This window comes from Pristiophorus japonicus, chromosome 6, assembly GCF_044704955.1.
Source record: "Pristiophorus japonicus isolate sPriJap1 chromosome 6, sPriJap1.hap1, whole genome shotgun sequence".
Taxonomy (NCBI): domain Eukaryota; kingdom Metazoa; phylum Chordata; class Chondrichthyes; family Pristiophoridae; genus Pristiophorus; species Pristiophorus japonicus.
The window spans coordinates 41,839,332-41,857,295 of NC_091982.1; the positions used below are offsets into that span (position 1 = coordinate 41,839,332).

Genomic DNA, 17,964 nt, shown 5'->3' on the forward strand with positions numbered 1-17,964 from the left:
CCTGTCTGCCTGGAGAACTGTATGCCGCGTTAACACTGTTGACTCCCTGGTCGTTTGCCGCATTTGAGCCAAGATTTTTGTCATACATCATTCTAGTCTCTTCCTCCCCTGAGATAAATGTCTGGGCTATCAGAGCCACTGCTTCCAAGGTCAAGTCTTTGGTCTCAATCAGTTTCCTGAAAACCCCAGCGTGCCCGATGCCCTCAATAAAAAAGTCTCGCAGCATCTCCGCTCTGCATGCATCTGGGAACTTACATCAGCTCGCCAGTCGCTGGAGGTCTGCCACGAAGTCTGGAATGCTTTGCCCTTCTCGCCGCCGGTGCATGTAAAACCGGTGTCTCGCCATGTGCATGCTGCTTGCCATTTTAAGGTGTTCCCCGATCAATTTACTGACCTCTTCGAACGTCTTGTCCGCCGGCTCCTCTGGCACTAGAAGGTCCTTCATCAGGGAGTACGTTCTGGATCCACAAACCGTCAGGAGACGAGCCCTGCGTTTGTCGGCCGAATCCTGTCCCAACCATTCCTTAGTGACAAAACTTTGCTGTAGTCTCTCAATAAAATCATCCCAATCATCACCAACACAGTACCTCTCATCTGTGCTGCTAGTGGCCAAGCTCGCGTGGTTTAAATCCACGTTTCTCGTCGCCGATAATATGTCCTTACTATACAGTATAAATGCACATGAGGCCCATACTTGAGAGAAGGTCACTCTTTGACCAGTTACCTTTATTACCAAGACCTCAAGTGATGAAGGTGGGTGGAGCTTCCCATTTTATACCTGAAAGTCCAGGTTAGGAGTATCTCCCACAAGTTCACCCCTTGTGGTCAATGTTCTCAAGGTGTACAACTTAGGTCAGCTTATACATGGGTTACAATGATAGTTGAATACATGACACAATTGGTTTGCCATTTCTTTGTTCCCCATTATAAATTCACCTGATTCTGACTGCAAGGGACCTACATTTGTCTTCACTAATCTTTTTCTCTTCACATATCTAAGAGGCATCGACCCATTGCCGCTCTGGAAGGGCTGGGTGCAGACTGGCCAGCACCCTCCTGGGAGGATGCGTCCTCACATATATGGAGGTATCTGACACCTCCCTTGCAATCTCCGTTCATGCATTATGTACTGGGGTTCTGCCTGGTCTTCCCACGTCAGGAAACAGTATTCTTCTTCTGTTCTCCACACCGTCCATCAGTGTCTCCAGCTCCATATCAGTGAACCTGTTGGCTCTCCTTGCACCTCTTACACCAGCCATCCTTCCAACCTCGTTCCCCCCTTCGGGGCCTTGCTGCCATCCCTGCCCTTTAAAAAGGCCAGGGAGCAGCTGGCTCATTCAAAACCTTTACCTGCATGCTGAATTTCTCAGTGGCGATAACGCTCAAACTAAGATAGCCACATTGCTGAAAAATCCACTTTGGAAAGGTTCATTAGCGCTGGAACCCATTTGTTCACTTTTGGAGTTGAATATGGGGTGGCCCAGCCACGAAAAAATTTTGGCGCCAATGGCCACAAAAAGGTCGGGGGGAGCATCAGCTTTCCAGCGGTACTGAATTTCGGGCCCTCGATCTCTATTTCAATCCCTAACCCTGGTTGTGCATTCCACACTTACAGCCCTCTGTGTAAAAAGGTTTCTCCTGCTCACTGTCCTAAATCTCTTCCATTTAATCTAATAACTATGTCCTCTTGTTCTAGACCTTTCAGCCACTGGAAACATTCTGTTTCTATTTAATCTGTCCCATCCTTTCATAATTTAAAAAAAATTTATCAAATCACTCCTTTTTGACTGAAAAAAGCCGCAGTCTCACCAAGTGTGAACTCTTCGAAGTTTTGGGTTTGGCCTGAGCGTTAGGCAGCTGAACACCCTGAACTTCCAAAGCTGTAATTTTAAAAGAATAGTTGCCATTCATTTCTACTTTTAAACTTTCCTCCCGTTACCCCAGCTGGATAACAATATGGAGATGAATGATGAGCATTCACAGCCCATAAAGCACATCCAGGTCCACCTACATGACCTGCTCAGAACAGTTTAAGTTCTCTCTGGCTTTTGTTGATTGCATTACATTCAAAGCTTTCGTTCTGCATTAGAATAGCAGCAGACAATCAAGCTGAAAATGGATCTTTCAACATTGTTGCCGACACCAAAGGAAAGAGGCTGCAGAAAGTCACTCAAGTCACAATTCAAATACTCAAGATAATACAGGATGATCACAACTGAGATGCAACTTAGACACAATGCAAGTAGTGACACAACACCGATACAGTCAGTGACACAACACAAATACGGTCAGTGACACAACACAAATACGGTCAGTGACACAACACAGATACAGTCAGTGACACAACACAGATACAGACAGTGACACAACACAAATACGGTCAGTGACACAACATAGATACAGTGAATGACACAACACAGATACAGTCAGTGACACAACACAAATACGGTCAGTGACACAACATAGATACAGTGAATGACACAACACAGATATAGTCAGTGATCATCATCATCATCATCATAGGCAGTCCTCGAAATCGAGGAAGACTTGCTTCCAATCTTAAAAATGAGTCCTTAGATGGCTGTACAGTACAATATGAGAACCACAGTCCTTGTCACAGGTGGGGCAGATAGTTGTTGAGGGAAAGGATGGTTGGGACAGGTTTGCTGCATGCCCTTTCTGCAGCCTGCGCTTGATTTCTGCATGCTCTCGGCGATGAGACTCGAGGTGCTCAGCGCCCTCCCAGATGCACTTCCTCCACTTAGGGCAGTCTTTGGCCAGGGCCTCCCAGGTGTCAGTGGGGATGATGCACTTTTTCAGGAAGGCTTTGAATGTGTCCCTGTAACATTTCCTCTGCTCACCTTTGGCTCGTTTGCCGTGAAGGAGTTCCGAGTAGAGCGCTTGCTTTGGGAGTCTCGTGTCTGGCATGTGAACGATGTGGCCTGCCCAGCGGAGCTGATCAAGTGTGGTCAGTGCTTCAGTGCTGGCGATGTTGGCCTGGTCGAGGACGCTAATGTTGGTGCGTCTGTCCTCCCAGGGGATTTGTAGGATCTTGCGGAGGCATCGTTGGTGGTATTTCTCCAGCGACTTGAGGTGTCTACTGTACATGGTCCATGTCTCTGAGCCATAGAGGAGAGCACGTATTACTACAGACTTGTAGACCATGAGCTTGGTGGCAGTCTTGAGGGCCTGGTCTTCAAACACTTTTCTTCAGACGGCCAAAGACTGCACTGGCGCACTGGAGGCGGTGTTGAATCTGTCAAGATGGCCGTTGGAGTGATAGTTCCCGAGGGAGCTCCCCTGCTGAACAACTACCATCTCCTACCATCCAGCACCACCCGCAGCCTCTACCTCCCACTGTCTAAACTTCCCCTAGCCCTAATAGACCCTAATAGGGGGGATCTCAAACACTTAAACCCTTACTCTAAACCCAACCCTGCGAATCTCACAAGATCAGGCCTACCTCAGGCTTCCCACCACACCACCCATCAGGTCAGTGACATAACACAGATACAACAGTGATACAATGCAGAATATTAGAACCATAGAAATTTGCAGCACTGAAGGAGGCCATTCAGCCCATTGTATCCATGCTTGCCGACAAGGAGCTAGCCAGCCTAATTCCATTTTCTAGCTCTTGATCCGTAGCCTTGTAGGTTACGGAACTTTGAGTACTTTTAAAATCTTATGAGATTTCTGCCTCTACCACCCTTTCAGTAGAGAGTTCCAGACTCTCACCACTCTCATGGGTGAAAAAGATTATCCTCAAATCTCCTAAATCTCCTTCCACTTACTTTAAATCTATGCCCCCTGGTTGTTGACCCTTCTGCTAAGGGGAATAGGTCCTTCCCATCTACTCTATCTAGGCCCCACATAATTATATACACCTCATTTAGGCTTCCCCTCAGGCTCCTGTGTTCCAAAGAAAACAACCCCTTAATGGGCCCCAGTTTCCACATGATTCGCGCCTGATTTTTAGGAGCAACTGGTGGAGAACGGACTATTTTAGAAATCGCAATTCTCCACATTTTTTTTTCTGCAGTTCTAGTCAGGTAGAACAGTTCTAGTTTAGAACAGAATTTTTTCTTCAAAAGGGGGCGTGTCCGGCCACTGACGCCTGATTTGAAAGTTTCCACAGTGAAAATGTACTCCAAACTAAAGTAGAATGGAGCCAGTGAAGATTTTTGTAGAACTGAAAAAACCTGTTCTACACATTAAAAAATCAGGCGCAGGTTATAAATTAGGCGTCCAGAACGAGGTGGGGGGGAAGGGAACTCATTAAATTCGACAATAAATCCTTATTTATACTTCTACAAATATTATACAAATAAATCCAACCTGAATAAACATTTATAAGCCACGAAAAGATTAAATAAACCATCTTCCTACCTGTGTGAAAGTGCTTCAGCCAGGGAGAATTCTGCAGCCGTTCGTGCCGCTGAGCTGGAGGGAGAGAGAGAGAGAGAGAGAGAGGGAGGGAGAGAGGGGGAGGGAGGGAGAGAGAGAGAGGGAGAGAGAGAGGGGGGGGGAGGGAAGGAGAGGAGGGGGAGAGGGAGGGAGGGGAGGGGAGAGGAGGGGGAGAGGGAGGGGGGAGGGGAGAGGGAGGGGGAGGGAGGGAGAGAAGGGAGGGGGGGGAGAGAGGGAGGGAGAGAGAGAGAGGGAGGGAGAGAGAGGGGGGGCGTCGGGTCGGGGAACAGGAGCGCGGGTCGGGTCAGTCGGGGGGGGGAGCGGGTGTCGGGTCTCGGGTCGGTGTGGGGGTGGGGAAGCGGGTGTCGGGTCTTGGGGCGGGGGGGGGGAGCGGGTCTCGGGTCGGGTCGGGGCGGGGGGGGGGAGTGGGTGTCGGGTCGGGTCGGGGAGCGGGTGTCGGGTCTTCGGAGGTGGGGGGGGGTAGTGGGTGTCGGGTCGGGTCGGGGAGCGGGTGTCGGGTCGTCGGAGGTGGGGGGGGTAGTGGGTGTCGGGTCGGGTCGGGGAGCGGGTGTCGGGTCTTCGGAGGTGGGGGGGGTAGTGGGTGTCGGGTCGGGTCTAGTCGGTGGCGGGGGAGGAGAGCGAGTGTCGGGTCTGGTCAGGCGGGGAGCAGGAGCTGGCCGTGGGAGGAGCCCCAGTGAGGCCATTGGGCCAGGGCTAGGGGCTGCGTGCTTCGGGCCACTCCCACACAGTTCGGCGCCTGGAGCTACTGCACTTGCGTGCCGACTGTAGCGCGCATGTGCAGAGGTCCCGGCACTGTTTTCAGCGCCGGGACCTGGCTCCGCCCCCCCCACAGCTCGTGCTGACTGCGCCAAGGGCCAGAGGACCTGTAAGTAGGTGCAGACTACCGAGGATTTTTTTAGGCGCCGTTTTAGGTGCGAAAAACAGGCGCCCAGCTCAGAGGGGCGCCCGTTTTTTTTCTTGTGGAAACTTGGGCCCAAAATTTCCTCTCTCAGCATGTATATTTCATTTAATGTTACACACTCCTCCCTGAGCGCAATGTCTGCATCTTCTCTCTCTTTTGTGAAAACAGACACAAAGTATTCATTAATAACCATACCCACTGCTGCTACAGTCAGTGACACAACACAGATACAGTCAGTGACACAACACAGATACAGTCAATGACACAACACAGATACAGTCAGTGACACAACACAGATACAGTCAGTGACACAACACAGATACAGTCAGAGACACAACACAGATACAGTCAATGACACAACACAGATACAGTCAATGACACAACACAGATACAGTCAGTGACACAACACAGATACAATCAGTGACACAACACAGATACAGTCAGAGACACAACACAGATACAGTCAGTGACACAACACACATACAGTCAGTGACACAACACAGATACAGTTAGTGACACAACACAGATACAGTCAGTGACACAACACAGATAGGAGCAGTGACACAACACAGATACTCCGCTGGGTGGGCCATATTGTTTGCATGCCCGACACAAGACTCCTTAAGCAAGCGCTCTACTTGGAACTCCTACACGGCAAGCGATCCCCAGGTGGGTAGATGAAACGTTTCAAGGACACGCTCAAAGCCTCCTTAATGAAGTGCAACATCCCCATTGACACCTGGGAATCCCTGGCCAAAGACCGCCCTAAGTGGAGGAAGAGCATCCAGGAGGGCGCTGAGCACCTCGAGTCTCATCGGCGAGAGCGTGCAGAAATCAAGCGCAGATAGCAGAAGGAGCGTGTGGCAAACCAGATTCCCCATCCACCCTTTCCTTCAACCACTGTCTGTCCCACTTGTGACAGAGACTGTAATTCCCATATTGGACTGTACAGTCACCTGTGAACTCACTTATAGAGTGGAAGCAGGGACTGCCTATGATGATGACTAACACGCAACAGAAGAAACAAGCAGTCATCCAAGACAGATAGGAGTTTTAATTCAACACAGACAAGGGCGGTAACTGAACACAGATATAAACAGTCACGCAACCTAGATGGAATAACCAGTTCCTCCTTTAGCAAATGGCAGACACCAGGAACACATCCATCAGGTTCACTTTCACTAAGTATATTTCAAACTGAGGTTACGTGAGAGCATGGGGCTGACACAGGAATCTTGCAAGCTTTTCCAGAAGGTGCATAAACTGACTGATCCACAGCAGAAGAGCTGCTTACATAGTCCTCATATATATTAACTCTCCCATCCTCTGTGGAATACAGTTCTACGAGAGGAACAATGCATCTTGGAAGAACATAAAAGGATTATTTATGGACATATTGGCTTCGTTTACATAACGGTTGTTGTACCTTTCCAATGCTGCAGTAAAATACACACACAAGTTTCCAACAGGAAAGTATTCTCATGTTTTTACAATTTAACTGAAATAATAGGATTACACAAACTGAAATGATAGAATTACATCGAAACAGTCCGTCTGACTCAACCAGTCCATGTTGGTGTTTCTCCTCCACACGAGCGGTAGTCCTAATCCCATGTGCCCCCCCTGTTCCCATATCACAGTCAGCCATGGCTCAGTGATAGCACTATCGCTTTGTGTCAGAAACTGGTGGGTTCAAGTCCCACTCCAGAGATATGAGCACAAAATCTAGGCTGACACTCAGTGCAGTGCTGAGGGAGCGCTGCACTGTCTAAGGCCCTGACTTTCAGATGAAATGTTAAACTGAAGCCCTGTCTGCTTTCTCAGGGGAATGTAAAAGATCCCACAGCATTTTTGGAGAAAAGCAGGGGAGTTCTCCCACAAAGTCCTGGCCAAATATTTATCCCTGAACCAACATTAAAATAAATTTAACAGATCATTATCACATTGCTGTTTGTGGGACCTTGCTGTGTGCAAGTTGGCTGCCGTGTTTCTACATTACAATAGTGACTGCACCTCAAAAGTACTTAATTGGCTGTAAAGCACAGTAGGAGATCTTGAGGTTGTGAAAGATGCTATATAAATGCAAATCTTTCTTTCAACCAGTGCAAACAATCTGTTTCGATCATTTTTAAATTCTCTCAGTTTATGTCCCAAACTGAGCGTTGCAATGCATGCACTTTTATCTTTTTTTGGTTCAGATTTAACGCTATTCCTTTCTTTGATTCATCAAGATAACACCTCGTTCCTTTATCCCTATCCATTCTCTGCTGATAACTGCTTGATTTGATTTTCCTCCTCTGCACACTTTATTCTTTCTGTATGCTGTATCCCTTTTGCTAATACGTGCCGTGACTTCAGAGAGGTAGATGCTGGTATATTCATGTCCCAAGGTCACAAGATAAATACAGATAATTGAGGGCAATTAAGCCCAACTTGGCTTCTCTATCTAGAAAAACATACATTCACTCATCATAGCAACCAACCGTCTCTTAAATGATTCCAAGGTTTTGTGTTACTAGTTCTGATTATACACACATTCATGGCAAGAATGAAACTGGCTTTCACTTGAATCAGAAGTTGGTAAATGATGAGACGCTTGATAACACAGATATTATCCTTTCAGCGAATGAATACTAATGTTTTTTTCACATTTCTCTTACTCCTCTGTCATAATTATTTTGGTGGTTCATTAATAGGTATCTCTTCAATATTGTATTACCTCTATTCAGTAAAGTAATTCAATGAAATGAATGTCATGGGCGAGGGTGTGATCAAAATCAAAAGTATATTGATGAGCCCATTTAGCTATGTAGCTTCACCGGAAAAGATGTTAAATATTGAGAGCTTTGCTTTCCAAGGAGGCTTGCTATGAGCAAAGATAACCCAAATCATTAATCGGAAGTCAGATTTGAGCATTAGGTGGCGATAAATCAAGTTATGTGCCAAGAATCATTTTTAATTATTTCTTTAATGGCAGGATGAGGATATCTTACCAACTCCATCAATTATAATTCAGGATGGATGGCAACTCGCAGTGTTTCCTGAGTCCAGTTCGCATGGCCGCCATTTGCTGCTGCCTCTGGCACCACAACTGAGGTCTCCCCAGAGTGTCCTGCACATACATGTACAGTGATTAAGTTCTTGTACACATGTGTGTGGTTTCTAAGCATGTGCAAACATTTTTTTTAAATTTTGTTCATGGGATGTGGGAAAGCATTTATTGCCCATCCCTAATTGCCCTTGAGTGACTTGCTCAGCCATTTCAGGGGGCAGTTAAGAGACAACCACATTTCTGTGGGTCTGGAGTCACATAGAGGTCAAACCGGGTAAGGACGACAGATTTCCTTTTCTAAAGGCCATTAGTGAACTGTTTTTATGACAATCCGGTCATGTCATGACACGAGCCTTTTATTCCAGATTTAGTTAATTAACTGAATTTAAATTCCCCAGCTCCCATGGTGGGATTTGAACTCACTATTGTGGATCATTAGTCCAGTAATATTTGCTACCGTTCCCTTGAATATGTTCTTAATGACCTGTAATCAGCATCCGTTAACAGGCTGGTAAGAAGTAGATTTTTTTCTCCACATGGTATAAGGTTATTTTGAACTCTTCTGCCCTACTTTCTATTTTTTTTAAAGTGCCCTGTCGCTAGTGAGCCAACCACACCACATTTGCTTGCAATCTAAAGATGGCTGCTGAGCTAGTGAAAGAGATACTGGGAGAGGTGGGCAGTGTCACAGAGCTGGATGCAGGCAATCTTTGTGAAGGAGAGGATATGGGTATGAATCGGTCGCCGAGGTTGTAAACAGCCTGGTTCAACCGGTGGACGAGACAGGAATCGGTGGCAAGCACATGCAATTTGTGGCGGGGACTGAAAGAAATGGCTTTAGTCTTCCTAATGTTTAACTGGAGAAAATTGTGACTCATCCAAAATTGTATGTCATATCTGAAAACACAAAGGAGTGGAGCAGTAGAGCTGGGTTTTCCTCAGAATGCATGTGGAAGCTGACGCCATGTCTTCATATGATGTCGTCGAGGGGCAACATGTAAATGACAAAGAGGAGGGGGTCAAGGATAGATCTTGGGGGATTCCAGAGGTAACATTGTCTTGCATTAAATACCTGTCTAGCTCATGGATGATCTGCAGTATATTGTATGGTTGTGCACTGACACATTCCTTATTCTATCACAGGGATTTTCAGGTGCAGATGGATCATATGGAATTCCTGGAAGGAAGGTAAATGTCCTTGAAACATTCTGCCAACGTAGATGTGAAATTGCTGGTGTTAATATTGAAGAATTGCTGAGTAGGTAGAATTAATTTTTCTGTATATCTTTGTCTTTCTGTCTGCTACTCAGAACAATATAAATGTGAAAGGCCCATTCCATTCCACAAGCAATTACTTGTTATGAGCTCCCCTTAATGACTTCTCAGAACAGGTGAATGTCCATTTAAAACCTCCAAGAAAAACTATGTGAAACTGTTCACTTGCCTCTGAATATAATCAGTAAAACTCTTCGGCCTAGAAATTGGCCTCCTTAAGTGCCTCCCGTTAATGCTTCCGGGACGATAATGGGGCGCTAACGACTTACCGACCGGGCGCGACGAAAGAAACGACTCCCACTAAATTGCCCAAGAGGTTTGCAGCGGCGGTAACAGCTTGTGCCACGATCTCATGTGCCCGGTGATTGTGACGTCATTGTCCCGCGCATCGCCCCGGTAGTGCCCCGGACCCGAACTTCAGTTCCGCCCTCTGCAGCATCGCCGGGCGATGACACCGACAGCTACAGGAGGCATTGTTCGGGGGCACAAGTTAAAGGGGATGTTGGTGCGGTAAGTAGGAAAATTGATCCAATGCATAATGTCCATTTTTTCGATTTTTTTCTTCGGCCGTGATCGATCAGGTTGGCACTCTGCTGGAGTGCTTGGGGCTGATCGGGCCGGATCGCGGCTGTCGTCGAGGACCAGCTCAATGCAAAGCCTGCAGCGATGGCCCTTCCCTTTAAGGGAGGGAAGAAGCCTCGGAACTTGGCAGCACTGCAGCACTACCGCCCCGCCTGCATCCTTCAATGCTCCAACAAAAGTGGTAGCACTTGATTTAGCACACTACGTCCTTCCTGGAGTGCTAACACAGAATTTAGAGGAAACTGAGCATCAATAGCGCCTGTCGCAAATTTTTCCGACTTTCAAAGGTTAACGCCCTAAACGGGTCGCTCCCAAATTTCTCCCCCAGTTGATATTGCAATCTACACTATATTCAACGCGGGCCAGTTACGCTCCCCATTGACATTCTCACAGTCCCAACAGGATTCGAGCCACTGAGTATGTGAACATCTGCGACTTAACATCTCACTGTAACTGTTGAGCTGTTTTTAAACCAGATATTTGAATAGCCTTTTTTCGAAAGGAGCGAATCAGCAAGAGGTTAACTCATTTTCCAGGGGATAGAAGAGACGTAGAATTAGCCCCCAACAAAATTGAAGATGAATCTCTTGCCTTACTTACATACTTAAAGACAGACAGGAAAAGACTGTCTGGTCCATTGAGCCGTTCCCAAACAGTCATGACACAACTAAGCATCATGATCCTCAGTGTTCCCTCTGACCAGCAGTCAAGTAATGTCCTGAGAGAGGGACTAAAACTAGATTAAAAAAACAATCTGGCCTATTCAGGGGAAAAAATTCCGGGAAATTCCTCTCCGACCCCCAAAGGCAATCAAAATGTTTTCAAGAGATTGCAGTGACCACAAGGTCCCGCCTACCTTTTGTACGCAGTGATATTAGCCACATGAAGGAACACGTCCAGCTACTTTTGAACTATTGCAGCGAACCTGCACTCATCACACGAGCCAGCAATGTGTTCCAAGCGACAATATAAACTTGCCGTAAAGAAAACCTTCCTGCTATCTAACCTCGTCAGCATATAAGAGGAAGCTGACTCCATGTCTTCGGATGATGATGCCAAGGGGATCGTGTAAATCAGAAAGAGGAAGGAGCAATCCCAATTTTTGACTCCTCTGATCACAATTGTGTTAAATAATTTTCATGACGCCAATTATCTAAGCCTTTCAGCTTTATAAGCACCTTGGTCAAATCCTTCTCAATCTTCTTTTCTACAATTTAAGACCAAGTTCACTTCTGCCAACTTCTTCTTATAACTTAATGTTTTTACTCTTGAGGCGGGCTTCCCTGTCGCTCCTCTGTGAAACCCCTTCCGAAGCTCTTGTCCTCCTATCCCCTGGTGTGTCTATGTCCCCTATCTCCTGGTGTGTCTATGTCCCCTATACCCTGGTGTGTCTATGTCCCCTATACCCTGGCGTGTCTTTGTCCCCTATACCCTGGTGTGTCTATGTCCCCTATACCCTGGTGTGTCTATGTCCCTTATACCCTGGTGTGTCTATGTCTCCTATACCCTGGTGTGTCTATGTCTCCTATACCCTGGTGTGTCTATGTTCCCTATACCCTGGTGTGTCTATGTCTCCTATCCCCTGGTGTGTCTATGTCCCCTATACCCTGGTGTGTCTATATCTCCTATACCCTGGTGTGTCTGTGTCCCCTATCTCCTGGTGTGTCTATGTCCCCTATCCCCTGGTGTGTCTATGTCCCCTATCCCTTGGTGTGTCTATGTCTCCTATCTCCTGGTGTGTCTATGTCCCCTATACCCTGGTGTGTCTATGTCCCCTATCCCCTGGTGTGTCTATGTCCCCTATCTCCTGGTGTGTCTATGTCCCCTATACCCTGGTGTGTCTATGTCTCCTATCTCCTGGTGTGTCTATGTCCTATATCCCCTGGTGTGTCTATGTCCCCTATACCCTGGTGTGTCTTTGTCCCCTATCTCCTGGTGTGTCTATGTCCCCTACCCTTTCACCTCCTGTAAACCAACAAACTCAGTGTACTCTAACAAAATAGAGTGGTTTTATAGAGTTTACAAAGTGCTGAATTTAACATTGAAATAAAAATGTTTTGAAGGGTCAATCAGGCTTCCCTGGGGCAAATGGAAGAGATGGTTTCCCAGGAATTAAGGTAGGTTTTGAATATATTTCAAAATAAATGAATAGAAATAATGCTTTGTATTTCGCAGTTGCATACCAACTGGACAACTTGATTATTGACTAATCTCTTGAATAACCTGCTCAATCTCCTGTTGTCGGTTCAATGGAATGAAGCTTTCTGAGTTCATCAGTTGTTTAGCTCAAACCTAAGATCAGCCAGCCACCGCTCTTTGAGCAGAATGACTGTTTGAGTCTCCTTTTTCCCAGTTCCCTTATCTTGGCAGCTCTATGGTGCCTCTCCCAATTAGACATTCTACAAATGTGAAGCTAGAGAGTTTATGTCAGCAGGTTATTCAATCATGGGGCCATCACAGTCAAGTCAATCCCTGTCCTCGCCCAATATTTATAACACAGTATATTCCAGCAGGGAGCACTGGATGGTGATCAGGAGCAGAAACACTAAGCTTACTTTTCCCCTTCCAGTCCCAGTGATACTGAGGCCATTTCAGGACTTTTACCACTAAGGTGGCTAACATAGCCCAGACCATTGATCACATTTGGAACATTTCTGCGAGGTTGTGGAGCACCATATTGGAGCCCTGATCCCATGTCCACCATGGAGGCACAGGATTTGGTTTCCTATCTTAGTTGAGTTCCCAATTGTAATGTATTTGCTTCATGGGTTCTTTGCTTAAGAATTCATAGCAACACATTGTTATTAAGAACTAGTTGGTTTATTAACAAAGGTTTAACAATCACACTAACAATCACAATCACCAGCTTATCCAATAGGCTCACAATTGCATATCTCATTGTGGATGACCTAGACCCAACTGACTTATGAGCAGCATGTGACTGGCTAAGCCACTCACAATGCAACAGCTCTACAACTCTTTTTGGTTGGAAACAAAACAAACATTAAATCAAGTGCCCCCTGATTAAAAGGGGGGACACTCCAAACATTTTTCAAGTGCCCTTTTTTTTTAGGGCAGTATAAACACAAATTGTACAAGTGCCCCCTGGCTAAAAGGGGAGAGGAGGCACTAAAACTGGCAATTAAACAAATTAAACTTTAAACATATAAAATTAAATTAAAATTTGGTTGCGGGGTTAATGATTCACTCCAGTCCCTCCGGCATCCACCTCTCGCGGAAGGCCGCGAGCGTACCGGTGGACACTGCGTACTCCATCTCCAGGGACTCCCTGGCTCAGATGTAATCGCGGAAAAGAGGCAGGCAGTCAGGCTGAACGACCCCCTCGGCCGCCCGCTGCCTGGACTGGCTGATGGCACCCTTGGCCATGCCCAGGAGCAGTCCTACAAGGAGGCTCTCGGACCTACCCGCTCCCCTCCGCGCAGGGTGCCCAAGCAACAGCTCTACACTCTTTTGTAGAAAACAAAAGTAAACATTAAATCAAATGCCCCCTAATCTGGGGGACACTCCAATACTTATCAAGGCCCTTTTTTGTTTTTTTGGGGGTTTTTTTGTGGGGTTTTTTGGGGCACTAAAACACATATATATATATATACACAAGTGCCCCCTATAAAAGGGGAGGGGGACAGTAAAATCGGCAGTAAAACAAATTAAACTTTAAAACATATAAAATCAAATTAAAATTTGGTTGTCGGGGGTAATGATGCACTCCAGTCCCTCCGGTGCCCACCTCTCGCGGAAGGCCGCGAGCATACCGGTGGACACCGCGTGCTCCATCTCTAGAGACACCCTGGCCCGGATGTAGGCGCGGAAGAGAGGCAGGCAGTCAGGCTGAACGACCCCCTCGACCGCCCGCTGCCTGGACCGGCTGATGGCACCCTTGGCCGTGCCCAGGAGCAGTCCTACGAAGAGGCTCTCGGACCTACCTGCTCCCCTCCGCAAAGGGTGCCCAAGCAACAGCTCTACAAACCTACTCACATACTCACAGGTTCATACATTACATCAAGCTAGGCTGAATACCTGTGGGAAAAGTGCAAAGCTGCACCTAAACACCCACAAGTGATAGGGAGATGTGACAGTGGAAAATCTATCTTATGGGCTGCTCCCTTACATTTCATACTGGTTGACTGTAGTTGGTACATTTCTAGAAAAATCAAGGGGAAAACTATAGAACAAATAGAGAGTTTTCCACTGGGTAAAGGAACTAAGCGGTTAAGCAATGCTGAACTGCACCCTGAGGGACAAACTAGCAAAGGTGCAAATTGTGCTGGGAATTTGATTACGAATCCCACATTGTGGACTGGGCTGCAGGGAGTTGGGCTGAGCAGTGGCTTTGTATATTGTTTGATGAATTTCTGAGGCGAGATAGCTTAATGTTTGGGTGATGGAACAGATATTTGGGTTAGAATATGCCCCAGGATCAGGAATTCTTTACTCGCTCCTTCCGGTGAGCTAGTGGGGCAGAGGTGGAAGAGAAATTTCACCAGGTTATGTTGGACGGTCAAGCAAACCTGCATCAACCATTCCACAGTGTGGCACATTACACTGCTTAACTGGAGCATCTGGACAGTGCGTCTAAAATATTTTATACCGCAGGACTGACATCATGGTAATGTGTGCTAATAGAGTCCTCTTCTATATTCTAGAATGTAAAAATAATTGTCTGCAGCCTTTACAATATGAGAAATGTATGTGTTTGGTTTTGTTAGGAATGTAATGTAAAATCTATTGATATTAATTGTTTCTTGCTTCATAGGGTGACCATGGTGAGATAGGTTTACCAGGACCCCCAGCTTACATAGATGGAAGTGGCACAGTTGCTAAAGGTACAGGCTAGCTAATGATTTGCTTCTTAATAATCTTCATTTAATAAGATTTCCTGACACTCTGAAGCTTTAGCTTTAGTCCTACAATCTAGTGAGAATAACAAGATCTGATTACACTACAGCCTATTTCTCCTTAGCTTCCCTTTTTCTCTTTAATCTTTGTTTGGTGTGACAGTGTCTGAGCATCACGTGCTTCCTGAGGACTTTCCAGCATTATTCGCTGCTAGTTTAAAAAAAAATTCATTCATGGGATGTAGGCGTCGCTGGCAAGGCCAGCATTTATTGCCCATCCTTAATTGCCCTTGAGAAGAAGCTGGTGACACGCCGTCTTGAACCGCTGCCGTCCGTGTGGTGAAGGAGGGAGTTCCAGGATTTTGACCCAACGACAATGAAGGAACGTCAATACATTTCCAAGTCAGGATGGTGTGTGAGAGTTGGTGGGGAACGTGGAGGTGGTGGTGTTCCCATGCGCCTGCTGCCCTTGTCCTTCTAGGTGGTAGATCATGGGTTTGGGAGCTGCTGTTGAAGAAGCCTTGGCGAGTTGCTGCAGTGCATCTTGTAGATGTTACACACTGCAGCCACGGTGCGCTGGTGGTGGAGGGAGTGAATGTTTAAGGTGGTGGATGGGGTGCCAATCAAGCAGGTTGTTTTGTCCTGGATGGTGTCGAGCTTCTTAAGTGTTGTTGGAGCTGCACTCATCCAGGCAAGTGGAGAGTATTCCATCACACTCCTGACTTGTGCCTTGTAAATGGTGGAAAGGCTTTGGGGAGTTGGGAAGTGAGTCATTCGCCACAGAATACGCAGCCTCTGACCTGCTCTTGTATTTATGTGTCTGGTCCAGCTTAGTTTCTGGTCAATGTTGGTCCCCAGGATGTCGATGGTGGGGGATTCAACGATGGTAATGCTGTTGAATGTCATGGGGAGGTGGTTAGACTTCCTCTTTTTGGAGATGTTCATTGCCTGGCATTTGTGTGGCACGAATGTTAATTGCCACTTATCAGCCCAAAGCCTGAATGTTGTCCAGGTCTTGCTGTATGTAGCCATGAACTGCTTAATTTTCTGAGGAGTTATGAATGGAACTGAGCACAATGCAATCATCAGTGAACATCCCCACTTCTGACTTTATGATGGAAGGAAGGTCATTGATGAAGCAGCTGAAGATAACAGTGTCTGGGACACTGCCCTGAGGAACTCCTGCAGCAATGTTCTGGGGCTGAGATGATTGGCCTCCAACAGCCACAACCATCGTCCTTTGTGCTAGGTATGACTCCAGCCAGTGGAGAGTTTTCCCCCTGATTCCCATTGCTGGTTGGGAACACAGGGAGGGTTATGATCCCCGGGGCATGCCAGCGCTGCTCTAACTAGGTGCTAGAAGATGCATGTGTGTGATTGGGGCTGACCCTTCCTTCATTGCTTATTCCACCTTCTTCTTGAGGTTAAGTACCTGCCTGTCCATTGCCTATTGCAGATGGGAACTAAAAATGGGAGAGAACTATGGTTATGCCCCCATGTTTATTTCAAGTTGGTATGTCTCACTGAGTCACTGCCATTTCAGTGTTCTGTTATTTTATTTTAAAATTTGGTCCCTCAAATAACATTTCCAGTTTCAGTTCCTAAGTATGAGACCACTCTTTTTTTTTGTCACCGGGCTGAAGCATAACTTGCCTGATTGGACAGACACAATACTGCTCCTGGCCAAGGGAAAGGAGGAATTAACAAAAGCAACAACTTGCATTTATATAGCACCTTCAACTTAGAAAAGCGTTCGAAGATGCTTCAAGGGAGCGTTATTAAACAAGATTTGACATTGAGCCAAGTTTGCTGATAATACAAAGATGGGAGGAAAATCAATGTGTGAGGATGGCTGCAAAAGGACATAGACAGGCTAAGTGAGTGGGCAAAAATTTGGCAGATGGAGTATAATGTTGGAAAGTGTGAGGTCATGCACTTTGGCAGAAAAAAAAATCAAAGAGCAAGTTATTATTTAAATGGAGAAAGATTGCAAAGTGCTGCAGTGCAGCAGGACCTGGGGGTACTTGTGCATGAAACACAAAAGGTTAGTATGCAGGTACAGCAAGTGATCAGGAAGGCCAATGGTAGCTTGGCCTTTATTGCAAAGGGGATGGAGTATAAAAGCAGGGAAGTCTTGCTACAGTTATACAGGATATTGGTGAGGCCACACCTGGAATACTGCAGGCAGTTTTGGTTTCCATATTTACGAAAGGATATACTTGCTTTGGAGGCAGTTCAGATAAGGTTCACTAGGTTGATTCTGGAGATGAGCGGGTTGACTTATGAGGAAAGGTTGAGTAGGTTAGGCCTCTACTCATTGGAATTCAGAAGATTGATAGGTGATCTTATTGAAATGTATAAGATTATGAGGGGGCTTGTCAAGGTGGATGTAGAGAGGATGTTTCCACTGATGGGGAAGACTAGAACTAGGAGGCATAATCTTAGAATAAGGGGCCGTCCATTTAAAATTGAGATGAGAAGGAATTTCTTCTCTCGGAGGGTTGTAAATCTGTGGAATTCGCTGCCTCGGAGAGCTGTGGAAGCTGGAACATAGAATAAATTTAAGACGGAGATAGATAGTTTCGTAACCGATAAGGGAATAAGGGGTTATGGGGAGCGGGCAGGGAAGTGGAGCTGAGTCCATGATCGTATTAAATGGCGAAGCAGGATCGAGGGGCCAAATGGCCTACTCCTGATCCTATTTCTTATGTTCTTATAAAGACATATTAGACAGGCGCCCAAAAGCTTAATCAATGATGTAGGTTTTAAACAGCATCTTAAAGGCGGAAGGAGAGGCGGAGAGGTTTAGACAGCTGAAGGAATGACCACCAAAGGTGGGGCGATGAAAATCAGGAATGCACAAGAGGCCA

At 46.4% G+C, this 17,964-nt stretch overlaps 1 protein-coding gene across 5 annotated transcripts in view; it reads left to right on the top strand.

Moving 5' to 3' along the window:
• The window catches only part of col4a6 (collagen, type IV, alpha 6), a 575,180-nt gene that overhangs the window by 412,576 nt on the left and 144,640 nt on the right, over positions 1-17,964 (top strand). For all 5 annotated transcript variants that reach the window (XM_070882795.1, XM_070882794.1, XM_070882796.1 and 2 more), the window contains exons 16-18: positions 9,525-9,569; positions 12,302-12,355; positions 15,013-15,082. In XM_070882795.1, the coding sequence (XP_070738896.1) occupies positions 9,525-9,569; positions 12,302-12,355; positions 15,013-15,082 (169 nt within the window). The remainder of the gene's footprint in view (positions 1-9,524; positions 9,570-12,301; positions 12,356-15,012; positions 15,083-17,964) is intronic.